Source organism: Erigeron canadensis, chromosome 1 (assembly GCF_010389155.1).
Source record: "Erigeron canadensis isolate Cc75 chromosome 1, C_canadensis_v1, whole genome shotgun sequence".
In the NCBI taxonomy this organism is placed as follows: domain Eukaryota; kingdom Viridiplantae; phylum Streptophyta; class Magnoliopsida; order Asterales; family Asteraceae; genus Erigeron; species Erigeron canadensis.
In genome coordinates, this window is record NC_057761.1 from 1279934 (window position 1) to 1297206 (window position 17273).

The 17273-nt window shown below is 32.7% G+C and overlaps 2 protein-coding genes across 2 annotated transcripts; both read left to right on the plus strand.

Annotated features, from left to right (window-relative positions):
- The first annotated feature begins 951 nt into the window (after window positions 1–951).
- On the plus strand, window positions 952–4050 carry LOC122583306 (mitochondrial import inner membrane translocase subunit PAM16 like 1-like). The gene is made up of 4 exons (XM_043755725.1): window positions 952–1125; window positions 1486–1573; window positions 2470–2600; window positions 3683–4050. Exons 1-4 carry the CDS (start codon window positions 1123–1125, stop codon window positions 3812–3814), a joined length of 354 nt encoding a protein of 117 aa, XP_043611660.1. The 5' UTR covers window positions 952–1122; the 3' UTR covers window positions 3815–4050.
- Window positions 4051–4721: 671 nt separating this feature from the next.
- Window positions 4722–5847, plus strand: LOC122583327 (probable CCR4-associated factor 1 homolog 11). The gene has a single exon (XM_043755748.1). It carries the CDS (start codon window positions 4794–4796, stop codon window positions 5622–5624), a length of 831 nt encoding a protein of 276 aa, XP_043611683.1. The 5' UTR covers window positions 4722–4793; the 3' UTR covers window positions 5625–5847.
- The last annotated feature ends 11426 nt before the right edge of the window (window positions 5848–17273 follow it).

Genomic DNA, 17273 nt, shown 5'->3' on the forward strand with positions numbered 1-17273 from the left:
TTAAATACATAGAAACACACTAATAAAACTTACCAGTTTTTTCCATGTTTTTTTTTTGCTATTTGTAGGACACTATCATACATTGCTCGGTAAATGGTGAATGGACGGAAAATTTTAGGAGTATTTTGACCGATAGAGTGGCTATTCAGCTAGCAAATCTCCAAGTTGATTTCGGTATATCTATTTAATATATTTGAATTCCAATTTTTTTAGCTTTGATTAATATATTTTGAGATTACCCGTCCAATACATTAATAACCTATATATGTCAACAAATTACAATGGGAAATGATTAATCCTTCTAACAAAATAGGCTAAAAATCCTCCTAACTATTGGATTATGATATGTGGAAAAATCAGGGGGCAAGATTAGGAAAGAGAATTAGTGAATACCACATGTCAACTTATTAGAGTGTTAAGAGGATTTTTATGCTATTTTGGTAGGAGGATTAGTCATTTTCCAATTACAATTGATAAAAAGATACACATTGGAAACTACTCTTTTGTCTCAATTCAAAATTAACTAGGTTATAATATAACCATAACCAATCTTGTTAAAAGATAAATTTTAGATAGAGCACAGGTTTAAACATTCTTACACTTTTTGTAAAATTATTTGGATATGTGAAAAAATCTTACATCTAGTATTTTTTCGGTCTATAAGATTATTAAATCTTATGTAACCTAATGTATTGTTAGATCATTGAACAAGTCACATTAGTTGGATGGTATAACAATTGTGAGAGTTTAAAGATTAAAACGTTAACTTATCCGAATCTTAAAGTAAAAACATGGTTAAAATACAAATATCTAAACTCTACAGTTAGAAGGATAAAAAGTTGCTGTTAAGAAAAAACGATAAAAAAAAAAAAATTGAATCTAAAAAAAAACATAAATAAATTTTGGCGAACCCAACTGAGCCGAACTTATATTTTCCCGAACCATACTAACCCGAACTCAAACCCCAAACCCAAAAGTGAATTGTTTCCAAAGAAAGAAACATTATATCAAACCAAGAAAGAATATATTCACAAACAAAACCCTAATTTTCTATCATCATATTTTTTCAGCTTATTTTTAAATTAAATTTCACAGCGGTGTTGTAACTACCCACCTATAATCATGGTATGTTTTCATTAATTCATCATATATACTTTTTGATTTATTATTGTTTATTTTATAATTTTAACCGAAACGCTTTCAATCTTTTTTTAATTTTTTCCTATTACGCCCCAAGCTGGATTATTAGGGGTTTTTTTTTTTTTTTTTTTTTTTTGTCCCAGAAAGGATTCTAAGATTTCTACATATATTTATATATAATTTTTGGATGATTCATATTTCGTGTTATAGTATTTATCAAAGTTTTGTTAAGAAATATTTGGTTTGTATAACTTGCCGAGCTGATGAGAAGTCCTTTTTACACTATTAACTGAGCCCGGAAATTGTATGATTGAATTGTAACGTAAAAGGAAACTTTTTGTACAGGCTGCTAGGATTCTTGCACAATTACTTGTAATGGGCGGTGGAATTTTGGCTAGGGGAGTTGTTCAAGCGTATCGCAAGGCTCTTCAGAGTAAGATTCTCGTACTATGACTTATACGATGCGTGCCTCGATATCTACAACGTTTTGTAACTTTGATTGGATATGTTAGCTACAACAGTTTGAAGCGTAGTTTATTCTTTATATTTGTAACCAGCATGGTTGTAGGAATCATTGGCTTAACGATTAATATGACCATGTTAGCTGAGTTAAAAAGAAATAAGAATATTTGTAGTGTTGTTTGATTGTAAAACATGTGTTCGCAACCCTTGTAGTTTCCTTACATTATCGAACTTGCGAAATGAAAATAAAATATAGGATTAGCGGAATACCAATAACACTATTAGTAACAAGGTTTAAAGGGGGGTGATAATGGATATGCCTTTAGTAGCTGTTACTTTCCGAATTATGTTTTGTTTTCTCTTAACCAGCATTTGGGGTCGTAAGGAATTATTAGCTTTAAAGGTATACATTACCATGTTACGAAGTGTTACGTGTTTGTTTTTTGGAGTTGTTAAAAGAAACAAGAATATCTTCAGTGTTATTTGATTTTAAGACATGTGTTCGACGATTCAAATGCAGAGTTAAACGTACAAATATTTTAAAATACTGTTGTAGTTTCCATACATTATAAAGTTAACACGTAAGATACGGCTCTTCTTTCTTTTGGTTAACTTTTAAAACTGTAGATATCTCGAAAACTTGGAAATTCAATATCTTTCTTTTGAAATCTTTTGACTGAGAAAATGCTTCTTGGAATAGTATGTATTAATCTACTTCTGGCTTACTTTTGCTCATTTGCCTGTGAGGTTGTTGATAGCATTTTACGTCATAAATTATTTACTTGTGAAGTTGTTATTAAACTATTTACCTTTCTGCTGTTTTATGTGTGTTTTTTTTTTATTCACTTTTTGTGGTCGTAATTGCAGATGCCTCCCACACAGGTGTTGCTCAAGAAACATTAAATAATGCTGTGCGTAGAGGAAAAGGTATGACTGAACTAGAGGCCCGGCAAATTCTTGGTGTGAGCGAGAAGTCATCTTGGGAGGAAGTTGCAAAGGCTAGTGTCTATTCTTGATTCATAGAATGTATACGTGGCAAAATGGATGGGTTGAGTGGGTTGGTAACGGGCAGTCTCTTAAATGTGGGTTGAAACGGGCAGGTTTGGGCTGGACGAATCTCAACAATGATGTCCATAGATTTTAACTTTATAGCTATATATTATTACAAAAAGTGATATCTTTACACTAGCAAAACCAATCTGTAGGTATTATACATTATAGTTGTCAAAGGCGAGCGCTTCATGCGCCTAGGCCGGCCGAACAAGGTCGCTTGGATACCCTAAGCCCAAGTGGACAATGTGAAAGGCGGAATTATGGGAAATGAAACCGGTTGCAAGGGAACAAAAGAAAGGAAACTGGTTTTAAGGGATATAGAAACCTACAAAAGAAAGGAACCCGGTTTTAAGGGATATAAAAACCTGTTTTTGATGGGGTTTTGTATGGGGGAGGTTTCTATGTGAAAACCGTTTCATAGGGAGTTTCTATTCTTTTTAAGGCTATAGAAACCTATTTTATCCTCTATCTGAAACCAGTTTCTGTAAGGGGGTTTCTAAATCATTTTTCTAGTAATGTATGTATGTTTCTATTCAATTCTTTATATTTTTCTTCAACCTAAACTACCTTCTTTAACTGAATTCTTTTCCATTATGAATAATTTGGTTTGACGTTTTTTGTTTTGATTTATGACACAATTTGTTTTGAGATTTTTGGTTAATTGATTTATTGGTTTTTGGAATGGTATCTAGTAATTTGAATGACATTTGGTTTTTTTTACTTGAGTGCGTTTATTCTTTCTAGGACCTGCGCTTTTTTTGCGCCTCTCTCCTAGGCGACAATTGGGGTCATGCGCATTGAGTGCGCCTTCTTCGCCTTTGACAACTATGTTAAGCATATTACATTGTAGCTTAAGCATGTTGACAGTTATAGAACTTAAGTGCAACATTTGATGCATCAGTGCAAGGGGGGAAACTGTCTAATAATTTGTTTAGTTATCCAAGTTACCAAGCATGCTGTCTAATTTCTGATTCATTTTCTGATTGTTTTAGTGATCTAACTGACATATTGATTGAATCTTCTACAGAAACATGATATTTTATTTGAACGGAATGAAATGAGTGGAAGTTTCTATCTGCAGTCAAAGGTTCGAAGGGCGAAAGAATGCTTGGAGACAGTTTATCAACCGAAAGATCAGCCAGGTGGTCCTGTGGGTTGACTTGTTGACTTATCATTTCAATTTATTTCTACCTGTAGACCTTTAAAATCATTTGTATATTTGTAGTCTGATGGCTTGCTGAGGAAGATGAGTTTTGTATTCTTAGATCTTGCTTTTGTAAGCCATTGTCGGCCACCTTTGTATGTTGTGTGACCATGGTATAAGGACTGCAGTAATATGAGTCTAAATAAGTTTACACTCTTGATGATTATGAGTTTATGACTCATGTTTGATTATTATTGTGATTGCTCATAATGTACAAAGAATGTGTTCGATGAAATGATTCTATATTGAAAGTCTTTTAGGTCAACTTGACCTAGTTTGTTTTGACTCACACAAAGTTACCGTTTGACTCGTTACCCATCACGCCTGAATTCCCCATTTTTCCATCTCTACTTTAGTAGTTTATTTTCCCTGATGAAACTGCTGGAGTATTGCCTCTGGAGTCTGGATCACTCCTTGTCTCAAGACCTCTTTATCTACTAACAATGGAGATCAATTCTCTAACGAAATGATGTGCTTTGTTTTTTCGATCAAGGATTTGCTCGAGATTCATGAGAATGTGAGACTAGGAAGGAAGGAACAAAAGGCTTTAAAAGGTATCATTATGGTTGCTTGCTGGGACATTTAGAAAACAAGAAACGAGACGTAAGAAAGTGGTACAAGACATTGAGTCATTGGATTTTCATCGACCATGACTTTTATTTTGGACGTATTGTTACCAAGTTAGTAGGCTATTCCACCTCGTGTCAAATTTGGTTAAATAAGTTTTGGTCAAACCATTCTAGACGTGTTTCAAACTCGCTCTTGATCACTTGACTTTGTTAACTTCCTTCCAAGTTCCTCCTATTCTACTGTCCTCAACTCACACACACACACATACACACACACATATATATAAATATACATATCAAATTCTCACACTATAATTCAACTCACACTCAAAAACAAATCAATTGAATAACAAAATATAATCAAAATGTCAATATGTATTGACGATACAATCAGGATCCGAGAAGTATGGTCCGAAAATCTAGAATCCGAATTCGAAATGATCCGATCCGTGATAGATTGCTATCCGTACGTCTCAATGGACACCGAATTTCCCGGCGTCATTTTCCGGCAATCATCAGATCCGGCGAAACAGTACACGCATCGCCGGCCGTCAGATCAGTACGCGCTTCTTAAATCAAACGTCGACGTTTTAAACCTGATTCAGCTCGGTCTTACTCTCACTGACGCCGCCGGTAACCTGCCGACGGACAACAAGCGCCGCCGTTTCATCTGGCAGTTCAATTTCAACGGTTTTGATTTGGCGCGTGATCAACACTCGCCTGAATCTATAAACCTTTTGAAACGGCAAGGGATTGATTTTGAACGGAACCGAGTTGACGGTGTTGACTCGGACCGGTTCGCTGAGTTGATGATGTCATCCGGTTTGGTTTGTAATGACTCAGTGAGTTGGGTGACGTTTCATAGCGCGTATGATTTTGGTTATTTGTTGAAGATACTCACGCGCCGTGAGCTTCCACGTGAGTTGCACGCGTTTTTGGATATATTGCGAGTGTATTTTGGGGAAAACGTTTATGATGTGAAGCATTTGATGAAGTTTTGTAAGCAAAATTTGTATGGTGGGTTGGACCGGGTTGCGAGTATCTTGGATGTGAACCGGGTCGTTGGGAAATGTCATCAGGCCGGTTCGGACAGTTTGTTGACGTGGCATGCTTTTCAAAAGATGAGAGACTTGTATTTTGCTGACGTCGTGATGGAAAATTATGCGGGTGTGTTGTATGGATTGGAAGTTTATTAGAAGATTAATAATTAGGGATTTAGAATCGTTTTTTTAACAGCTGAATTTTATTAAAACATAATAACTAGTCGTAAAGGATACAATCACAAAGTATTTAGATACTCGTACGTTTTAGTGAGATCAAGTTAGTACATTAGCCAAGTAAAGTATCAATTGATTCGTTCGTTACTGTCATATTCTACATCTTTAGGTTGGAATTTCACATATTTGCTTATTTGTTTTATATATAGACCAATGATCAAAAGCATCTAGCAGAAGACAGATAAGAGAATCGGATTTTATGCTTCTCAAGATGACCAAAACATTATTTATGAACACAAGAACTTATCGATAAGAATGAAATACATTCATATCGATATTGATAAAATAATGTAGATTTGTGTCAAATACATATATCTCATTCTATTCTACTCATACATGACTTTTGAAAAACCCTATTAATTCACCCTCACATATGTGAAAAGTGGGACTCAAACCCAGGTAAATCTTTTCATGGTCAAAGACCTTACCAATGAGTAACCAACTCCATTGACACATATATGGTGTATGAGCACCTGAAAAACCTTGAATCAATCACAAAAGTCGAGAGCAGAATCTTATATAATGAGATTGATTACATTGAAAAATGTTGCTAGGATCTTTTACAACTAATACATTATTCGTGCGATGTCTAGATTATACTCACTCAAAAAGTTAAGGCCTTAATTTTTTGAATAATAGGTTTATAGTTTAGACTTTAAGTTAAGTATCATTATACAATTTGTATTGTTATAACAGTTTATTAGTTCTTGCACATACCTTTTTCTTAAAAGTAGTTTAACAAAATAAGTTGAGTTAACTTTTTCTTTCTTTAATTGATTACTTTAATTTGTATATGCTAACAAGTAAAAGTGTAACACCCCAAATTTCACAGTACTATTATATTACTAAAAGTAATATATATCAAATGAATAAATGTCGAGTTGTTTAAAAAGCCGAATAAATCAACTGTCGGGCCTAGTATTTTTTTTAGAGAAGTATGTTTAAATGATCGAGATGCTTAAAGTTAAAAATCGTAACCATGAAAAAATAAGGACCAAAGTGTGATGTTTAAATAAAGTGAGGGACCTAATGTATAAAATTTGAATTAAATCAAGTTATAAAATAATATTGATGATGATGATCTACATATTCATGTAAGAAAAAGAAAGGAAAGTCGGCAGCAAAGAGAGACGAGAAAGCAGAGTCGGCCAGAAAGAAAGAACAAGGAGATTAAGAGGAAAAGCGGGTTTCTGTTCAAACCAAATATGTCAAATCATTCTTAATCGATTATAGGCTTTAATTATCATCTTTTTAAGGTATAATTTCTTAGTTTTCTAGTTTAATTAATAGTTATATAAAAATATCCTAGGTCAAGAAAAGATGGTTGTTTGGGTCCATATTAATTTCTTAGTATCTGGGCTCAGCTATGAAGCACATATTAAATTTTGGTAAGATTTGGAGATAGTTTTTGTGTCATATTATGTGATATAAAAAGTTTAAGAAAAGTTATGATTTTGTAAGGTAATGATGAAATAATGATAAGGAAGTGAAAATAATTGACCTGGGAATTATTGGGCAAAGAAAAATTGGAATAGACGATATGTCTCAGTATTGATGGGTTATATGAATTTGGTTAATAGGTAACCAAGGATTTTGAGGAATACAAGTGTATGATATAACTGTAGCAGGACCACAGGTGTATGCTGTAGCAGGACCACATGTGAGTATATAGGATTTAAATTGGCAGGTTGATCATATGAGAGCAGATGACATGTGCGTAAGGGATCTCATATGATCAATATAGTTATATAATGACGTATTTGTTTAGTTGTTTCAATTGTTGAAAATATGTGTTGAAATTGCAGTTATTAATTAATTTATGAATGATTGAGCAGTAATATTGAATTATATGGAACTCGGGTATATGTGTAATCGATTCCATATAGTGGTGCAGTTGGTACTAATATAGTAGTAGTTGATATGTAGTCTGTTTAGTTATGTGATATGGTTTTTATTTAAGTTATGAAGATAATTAAGTTGCAGCAATTCGATTGTTATGGTAATTAGTATGGTGATTGAGAAGTTGGTGGCATAATTTGTTATCGATATATAATATTAAGCTGATAAAATGAGCAACAACTCTATTGTGGTTGTAAGTTTTGGGTAATAATTAAGCAGTTTGAAGATTGATAGCCAGTATTTGCAGTTAATCATTGTTACTGGCCTTAGATAATGATCATGCCAAATGCAGAATGTAGGCAGTTGATGTTGTATATTGAAGTATGTTTATAATGCTGAATCGAATTACTTGTGAGCTAGAACGCTAAGGAGGCTAGATTGGTGTTAGCCATTTTGTTTGTTGGATTAACAATGTGATACCTAGATGTTTTGTTGTATAAGTGTGTATGTTATGCAGCCCCACGTGTTATAATTGTTATGTGATCGTAGAATTGTGTTAGTTAAGTTGTTATGTGTATCTAGATGTTATGTTGTGTAAGTGTGTATGTTATGTAATCATACATGCTTTAATTGTTATGTGATCGCCATGTGATTGTGTGATGTAAATTTGGATACATAAGGCTAATGTGCAGATTTTGTGGATGTATGTGGATTGACGATATAGAAGCAGATAATCATTCTATGTAACTAGCTCTATCATTTACTTTCTTATAATTTGATATAGTGACCCCTATTTAGCAGGCTGAGACAGAGCTGATTATATGGAGGTTGGCTATATACGTGTAGTCTGGTCCATATAATTGAGCAGCTGGCAGTTTGTATTTGCAGACTATATCATGCGGTATCATATTTACATAGTTTGTATAATGCGGAAAGTTAATATATATATATATATACGCAGTTTATATAGCTGAATAACTGGCAGATTATAGTTGCAGACTATCATGCAGTTTATCTTACGCAGTACGATATACATGCAGTTTATATAATGCAGAAGGTTAACATGTTTACTTTCTATATATTCACTAAGCGATGTGCTTATCCTTTAATTATAATGATGTAGGTATTGGATTTGGCGTTAGTGATGAGCAACCATAAAGGATGAGCCCTGATAAGCCATAGCCGTGGATGAGCACTTGCAGAAGGTTTATGCAAGTGTTATCTTTAAATTACAGTCGGGTATATTATGCTTGTTACATTACTAGCCCATATCTTATGAATTTAATGTGTCGATTACTTTAAATTGGTAATATGGTCGTTAAACCGAGTCATGTCAAGTATTTTGGTTCTTTATAAACAGGTTGTTTTGAATTGGAAATTAGCAGGTATTTAATGCTCTAGTACTAAGCATTGGTTGTTGACTTTACAATGAGGTCATGCCGAGATTTCTAATTTTTCCATTGTGTCATTTGAAATAAATTAGTATTCGGCATTGTCGAATAAATATGTATTTAATGAATGCATATTTATCTATAGAAAAATAAATGAAGTTTTCCAAAAAAAAAAAGGGGCGTAACAAAAAGCCTCTATAATGATTTTGCTTAAGGCCTTAAAAAAGCTAAAGCCTCCATATGCATTATTAGGGTCGTTCATATTACGGTTCAAACCGAGAAAACCGAGAAACCGGACCGATTTGGGACCGAAACCGAGTAGAACCGATATCATCGGTCCGGTCCACAGTTCCTTAATTTCATGTTATTCGGTTCTCGGTCCGGTCCATGTTTAAACCGAGAAAACCTTCGGTTTGGACTGAACCTAGGTATATGTTGCCTATAATTCAAAATTCAAATATTCAATATAAGTTCGAGCAGGATTCTTATTCCTTTTTTATATCATACAAGATATGACTTCTTTTTCTTCAGCAAATAATCTCCTCAAAACATGTAACAGATAATCTTTAACCTTTTTATCCTAATAAATAAACATCATTTGATTTAAGCATTCATCAATTTACGTGATTTACATCATTCACAGGGATTTTGAGAATTTTTTATTATGTGATGGACAAGTATTTTTCTCATTATGTGATATTTTTAATACTTTATTTGATATTATTGATACTTTATTTGCTAATGAGACTGACACTTTTTTTACTATTGAGCTTAATTTTATTTTTTTGAAACCTTTTTGGTTATTGTGAATGCAAATTATGAATGCATAAATAATAGTTTGTACTCAGGTCAGAGACGCAGCCACGCAGGTACTCAGCTCAGGTACTCTACTTTGTATGATTGTATCAAACTATATAGAAATTGTTGGTCCTCGGCCCAACCTTTTAAACCCAAAAACCGAATATAAACCGAGCATGGACTGAACCGAATACATCGGTCCGGTCCTCGGTTCTAAATTTCTACACGTCCTCGGTTCGGTCTTGTACAAGTCCAGTTTGGTCCGATTCTTGGACCGTGAACACCCCTAGGCATTATCCCCTTATCTTATAATATAATTTATACTTTGAAATTGAACAACAAAATGAAACCAAATGGATCATATATTTAACATAAAATCAAATATAGCCGATTAGAGCTACTCAATTAGAATGTAATAAACAACCGTATCCTAGGAAATCTTAACGTAATGACATATTTTAAACAATGATGAAACAAAAACTTCGATATATATATTCACACACTTAAGTCGGTTGAAATCCTTTTTTTTTTTTTGAAAGGTGAATTTCGCTTGAGAACTTTGTGTCGCAATTCGACAGCAGGAGGTCTAACATACGTTGTCTTAACCGAATCCGTGTTAGAGAGCTCCCTCGAAGTAGAAATGTCTATTTCAAATACCCGATGGTGGGAAAACCCCCTACTAACCCACCTGAAGGCACGACGATCAATAGGGGTAACCTGTGTATACTCAAGCCAAACGTTCATAGAAATACTTCATATGTACTTCCCAAGTCTTGAACCCAAGACCTCTTGCTTGTAAGGCAAGTGCTCAACCACTTGAGATAACTAGGAAGTACGGTTCAAATCCTTCTCACATGCTAATTTTCTAATCCATAAATATATAATGAATAAATAATGGACCCTTATGTTTTTTGTGAATTAAAAAATTAGCATGTGAGACGGATTTTACCCAGCCTAACATCACCACCTTCACTTCCCTCATATATATATATATATATATATATATCAATTTTGATATTAATTAGTTAATTATCTACATACAAAATTAACTTGCCTCCTTTTGTTCATTCAATTGTTTATTAAATTGTCATTTTTTTCAAACATTCAGTCTTTATACGATATCGAAGAAACCTCACCATAACGCCTTGTACGTGCTCTAGACAACGAAATGTTGACCATGAGCGTTACAAGTATTAAGTGGGAAATACTCCAAAGTTTTGTCATCTCTGAGTATCGAACTCAAGACCTTGGATAAAACCGAGAGTGTCTTTGACCAGTTGGGCTAACCTATACAAGTTAGAAAAATCCATATTAACTCTTTATAAAATATATATATCTATATATATATATATATATAGATAAAATATTTAATATCCAATAGCAAAAAGCATTGGCCAGCTTAAAAATGAGTAGGGATTATGGCACCGGAGTGTAACCAACTATGACCAAAAGGTTATGTAATGTAACCAACTACTTGACTAGTTATATAGTGTAACCACCTTTATTTTATGGGTTATGTCATGTAAGTTACCTGCTACTACAAGTTTCCATCCGGTTAAGCCAAAAATAAAGTTAGGAAAAATGACAACGGAATATAACCAACTATAACCAAAGGGTTATGTAATGTAACCAACTACTCAACTAAATATGTAGTGTAACCACCTTTGTAATTCCACTAACAAAAATAAAATTATAAAATTATTCATTTCTTTTGATTTTTTTATCTTATTCATTTCATCACATGGACTATGCAACACAACCTAAAATGAGAATCTAAACCCAAATATATTAACCCACCTGATTCATCATATCATCAATCAATATATCATCTTCTATCTATCACTATATATCTATATCTATATAAATTTCTCCTTCGCCGTCGTAGACAAATGGTTTCACCACGCCGATTCATTCTATAATGTTAATCACCACACTATACCATGATCAAATATCTCAATGGGTTTTGCTTTATTGGATTCCACAACTATTGTCAAAGATCCGAATGACAATGGCTCAACGAATGATGCAAAAGCTCAAAAAACTCCGATCATGTCCACGGAATCCGCTGATGTTGTTCAGTGTTGCCGGAATCTGTTGCTGGTTGGTGGGATCTGCTACTGCTGCTGTTGCCGAAATCTATTGCTATTATTCACTATTGCCGGAATTTTTCGTCGGAATCTGATGTTGTTCTTCACTATCGACAAAATCTAGTGTTGTTCTTCGCTGTTGTCATTCACCATCTACTCGATAAATATCCATCTATTAATCTAGCCATTTACACACAAATCTGATTTCTCAATAAAAGCCACAGATCTTCAAACTCAAATTGATAGAAAAGAAATGTCGCTTGTTGTCGGAATCTTCAAAATCAAAACCGTCGGATCGAATCTTCAAAATCAAAACTGGTGGTAATGGTGGTTGAAGGGTGGTGGTTGTGACCAGAGGTGAAAGTGAAAAAAGAAAGAGATAGAGAGAAGAGGTGTATATTCTATAATTGTTTATATATAAATAATTAGAATATATATATATATATATATATTCTTAATATATGTGACACGTGGCTCTCCTTTTTAAATAAAAAGAGAATAATAATGAAAGTGGTAACCGACAACTTGTTTCCCATCCGGCTGCTTACATTACATAACCAAAAAAGCAAAGGTGGTTACACTACATAACTAGACTAGTAGTTAGTTACATTACATAACCTTTTGGTCATAGTTGGTTACATTCCGTTGCCATTATCCCAATAAAAAAAGAATAAAAATGAAAGTGGTAATCGGCAACTTGTTTTCTATCCGGTTGCTTACATTACATAACCCAAAAAGCAAAGGTGGTTACACTACATATAGTAGTTGGTTACATTATATAACCTTTTGGTCATAGTTGGTTACATTCTGGTGCCATTATCCCAAATGAGTAATATGAAAATTTTATATAGAAATGTGATTTATAATTACGAGGGAATTGATATGGATATGTTAATTAATTGTCTACTCCTTGAATAAGGTTAAAACAAGGGAATTAGTTAAAAAATTTTATATAGCCTATAATACCAATTATTGGTTTCTATATAACTTAAAAGAAAAGAAAAGAAACGAAGACTTGCTACCTTTTATTTTAGGCTTTTTCATATTTCACATTGTTTAGGCTTTTTATATCAAACAATTCACATTTTAAATATTAAAGTTAATTTTTAACCGACAATTGTGGCTTTAATTCTATGTTGTCTATTTAACCCCTTTTGTACAATCTTTGACCAACGCAAGTTGCACCCCAACCAAAACAAGGATGTTTTTATTTTGAGTAAAATATGATTCCATTTAAATAGGCAATTTAAGTTTAAAATTCAAGTCCACTTTTAACTTTCTTACAAAAATCTGCAAAATCGTTTAGGTGAATTACCTATGTTTTAAAACAGAGATATTTTTGAGGAAAAATGCATTTGTTTTCTTGCTAATACGTCCGGTTGTAAATATGTTCTCGAAAAGCAATACGTGTGTACAACAAAAAATAATTACAGTTTGACCTTTAAACGACATCGGTTGGCAAAAAAAAAAAAAAAAGAACACAGTAACGAAATGATAAATTTTGACCATTAGGCATTACCCCATTTATACCAACTACTAGATTAAACCCGGACGTTATCTGTATCTGACCTAGAACGTAAATAAAAAAAAATATCTAGACAGTTATAGTATTATTTATAGTTTATGATATTATAAAAACTATCAGATTACGACTGATGCAAATAACAAAGTTATAATTTTATGAATATATCTGTTGAGTCCCAATGTTATTTGTAAATTTAATGATGACAAATCTGACCTATAAACACTTAAAAATCTTTTGGTTCTTGTAATCTGATCCGGGTCAGACTAAGCTGACAAAGCTTGCAATCTGTAACTGATCCAAATCATGCTTCATACTTTGCATTATAATAACTTATGGAAGCAAGTGTTATTCAAGCTGCATCAACAAGTATATAGCATTCAATCCAAGTCGAAGAGGAGGATTGAAGATAGAAGACCAAACTGGTAGTGGAAGGCAGCTTGGGATTAGCGGTCAGCTTGAAAAACACTTAAGCAGATTGGTCTTTGACAAATAGCCCAATCTGTGTCTGACAATCAAGTGAAAATAACAACCTGGATTGAAGATAAGGAGAAATGACGTGACTAGGAAGAATCCTAGGATCCAGGTTGGTGGTTAGTTTTACATATGCGTGTCCATACTCTTATTGGACGATGAAGAATGTGCAGCTGTACGTGGGGGACCACTAGTACCATGAAAGGCACGATTGATTATTCCTTCATCATCCAGTGAAGGAAAAATACGTGGTTGCATTGAATACCAAGAGAAGAAGGGCTTTCGCCTATAAAAACCTCATTCATTGATTGCATATGTGTGGCATTTCTGAGAATCATTCTTCACACAAGTGTCTCTGCTTTTACACACAGATTGGTCTGTTGACATCAGCTTTGGCTGATTCTCTTGAGCTAGAATTTATTGATTGTTGTTTGTCATTTCAAGAGTTGTTTAGATATCTGTAGGTTATCTTTATTCCGCAACAACCCTGTAATTCTTTGTATAGATTATTTCTTAATAAAGGATTACATGTGAAAACCATAATATGTGTTCAAGAATTTTTATTTACTGCTTTACTGTTTTTAACGATTCCTGCTCTTTACTTACTTAACATATAATCTGAGTCTTAAAACGTTTAATTACAAATTTGTAAAGTTTGAGGAAAGTTGTATTCACCCCCCTCTATAACTGTTATGTGTCCATTATACTTTGGTATACTGAGACACCGTAGGACGTATCAATATCATATATGTCAAGTATGTTAAGATATGATTAATTAAACGTAATATTAAGTTTATAACAAATTTATATATGAGATTAATAATAATTATAATAGCAATAATAATAATGAGAAGAACTAAAATAAATATAATTAAACACTTATAAAAAAAATAATTATAAAAACATTTATAAAATTAAAAATAATATAAAATAAATATATAAATAAAAACCAAAATAGAAAAAAAAAATAACAACTAAGCAAAATATGACATCACAATTATATTATTTGACCATTACTTATTGCTAACTTATTAGTGATTATGATTAAGATTTGATAAGTTGAAATATATATTAATATTAAAATTAAATGGAAAAACATAAGATTTTAACACATATTTAAAATGATGATTTGTTAAAATTGGAGGTAGTCACATAAACCCTAACATATTTTTTTTTAGTTATAAATAAATAGATAGATTGATAGATGGATTGATAGATAGATTCGTAAGTATTAGTATGCTAGTTTCCATGGGATTTAGCCCAACTGGACATTTAATGCCCTTATGTCTTTCAGCCAAATGTTGGTCACGGGTTCGAAACCTTTCAAAGACATATTGGGAAGTTGTTGCCAATGAGGTGGGGCATGGAGGTTTTCTCTAGCATTTAGCTAGTTTCCTCCAGAACGGTAGTGGGACTTCCACCGCCAGTCATGCCCTCAGATTGACTGTGCTGGTGACGTGGTCAATCTCTACTGGACGATGAAAAGGCATGCCGCTGAGTCCAATCATCACTGTTGTTCAAAAAAAAATATTAGTATGCTAGTATGAATAATAAATTTGAAAATCTAAATTAAATAATCAAAAGTTTTAAATTTTTTTTAATGATAATTGAGTTCTGAAATATGTCTTTAACATAAATCTTTATACGATTATTTAAATATTAAATATATTTGTGAGGTTAAACTTTAATGACTAAAACTAACTATCGAGGAACAAAGATTGAATACATTAACTATCTTGTCTACGTATATATCTTATCTTATCGAGTATATTTAGATAAGATCTCAAATTTTGATAATTTAATAATTTAATTTAATAATTTAATAATAATCTACAAATGACATAAAAAGTACTAAATATATGAAAAATTTACAACTAAGCAAAATGCATATTTATCATTTAAATAAAAAATACTATCTAGGATTTTACATATTCCCTCTTTGTTATATAGAGAAGATTTGAACCAATCATCAATAGATGGATTGGTATATGGTGGAACGTTAGACTGAGAGGTCTTGAGTTCAAATCATGGTGTGAACAAAATGTTCTCAGGAATGGAGACAAAGGTTTTCTCAGTATGGGTTTCCTCTGAAATTGGATTTGAGTATATGAAGAGACATGCCCCTGAATCCAAATTTGCCGTTAAATATATATATATATATATATATATAAGATTTGAATTTGGTTCATTTTTAAATCAATAATTCAATTTCGACCTTTCTCAAACTAAGACGTCATCAAATTTCAATCTACTAGTAAGCAGTAATAACATCATTTCTTTAACTCCTTATAAAGTATATTAGAGTTCTCATATTTTAAAAAATTCAACACTTTTTTATATCCATAATACTCTTATTTCTTAATCCTAATTCCCCTATACACCTAATCTATACTGTATAACAAAACAACTTTTAAAGAAGAATTATCTAAAATATCATTAAATATCTCCATTAACTTTTTATATCAATTACCTTTACATCAATTATCAACACCACTCGACGCCGCCTCCACCACCAACAGTCACCCCACTACCACACCGTTACCGTCACAACCACCGCCGCATTGCGCAGGTACTGTACTAGTCTAACATCATTTACTTTTCTTTCTATCGCATTTCTTATACTCCTTTTTTCTTTCTAAGAGATGAGTGTTTACAAATCTAATACTAAATTACTAACAAAATGGCTTACTCGGGAAAAATCCTGTAGATACATATCCAAGATTCGAACTCATATATAATGATTAACCCACTCATTCCACTGGATCTTTAAACAAACCAGTCAATTTTATAATACATTTCTCTAAAAGTAACTAAATATCAAGACTAATCATGAGGATGAACACTACCCTACGCACCACTCCCATTTATTATATATTCGTTATATCTATATACGTGAATTCAGGCCGGTGAGTGCCCGTATTTTTCTCGATTTGCTAGCGGGATCTCTTTTTGTCATTCCTTTTTTGAGTACAAATTTTATTATAAAAGCATCTCCTCGTGGTTATGATAGAATTTTGCTGGAAAACGTTTACTTTCGTAAAGTATAGAAAACACATATCAAACTAATAATATAATTCCATCCATATTCTGCTTTGGATTTTAGAACATTTCGCACTTGAGTGCATAATAGAAAACAAAGTGTAACAGCTAATCAATATTATCTTATATGATACACATAACCGGATTTATACTAATAACTCATATTTTGTCTAATATCCATGGCTTTTTACTATAGATTTCGTTAACAATAGCCTCTAGTGTTATGGCTGAAACGCATAAAATATAAAGGTTCATTATCATTTTTAAGATGTAATGGTTAGCAAATTTATCAGGCAAATTCGCAAAATGAAATTGTCACACCTATAAGTTGTTACATTTGGTCCTCGGTGCAAATGATTGAGGTGAGTTGCCTGGTACTTTCAATAATAGGGAGATCATAGGTTTAAGTTCCGCATCC

Bases quoted from the DNA above. Each gene is read 5' to 3' on its own strand.
- LOC122583306 (XM_043755725.1), top strand. The intron at 1,574-2,469 runs GTAAGATTCTCG...TCGTAATTGCAG, and splicing joins GTATCGCAAGGCTCTTCAGA to ATGCCTCCCACACAGGTGTT. The intron at 2,601-3,682 runs GCTAGTGTCTAT...AATCTTCTACAG, and splicing joins CTTGGGAGGAAGTTGCAAAG to AAACATGATATTTTATTTGA.
- LOC122583327 (XM_043755748.1), top strand. From the start codon at position 4,794: ATGTCAATATGTATTGACGATACAATCAGGATCCGAGAAGTATGGTCC.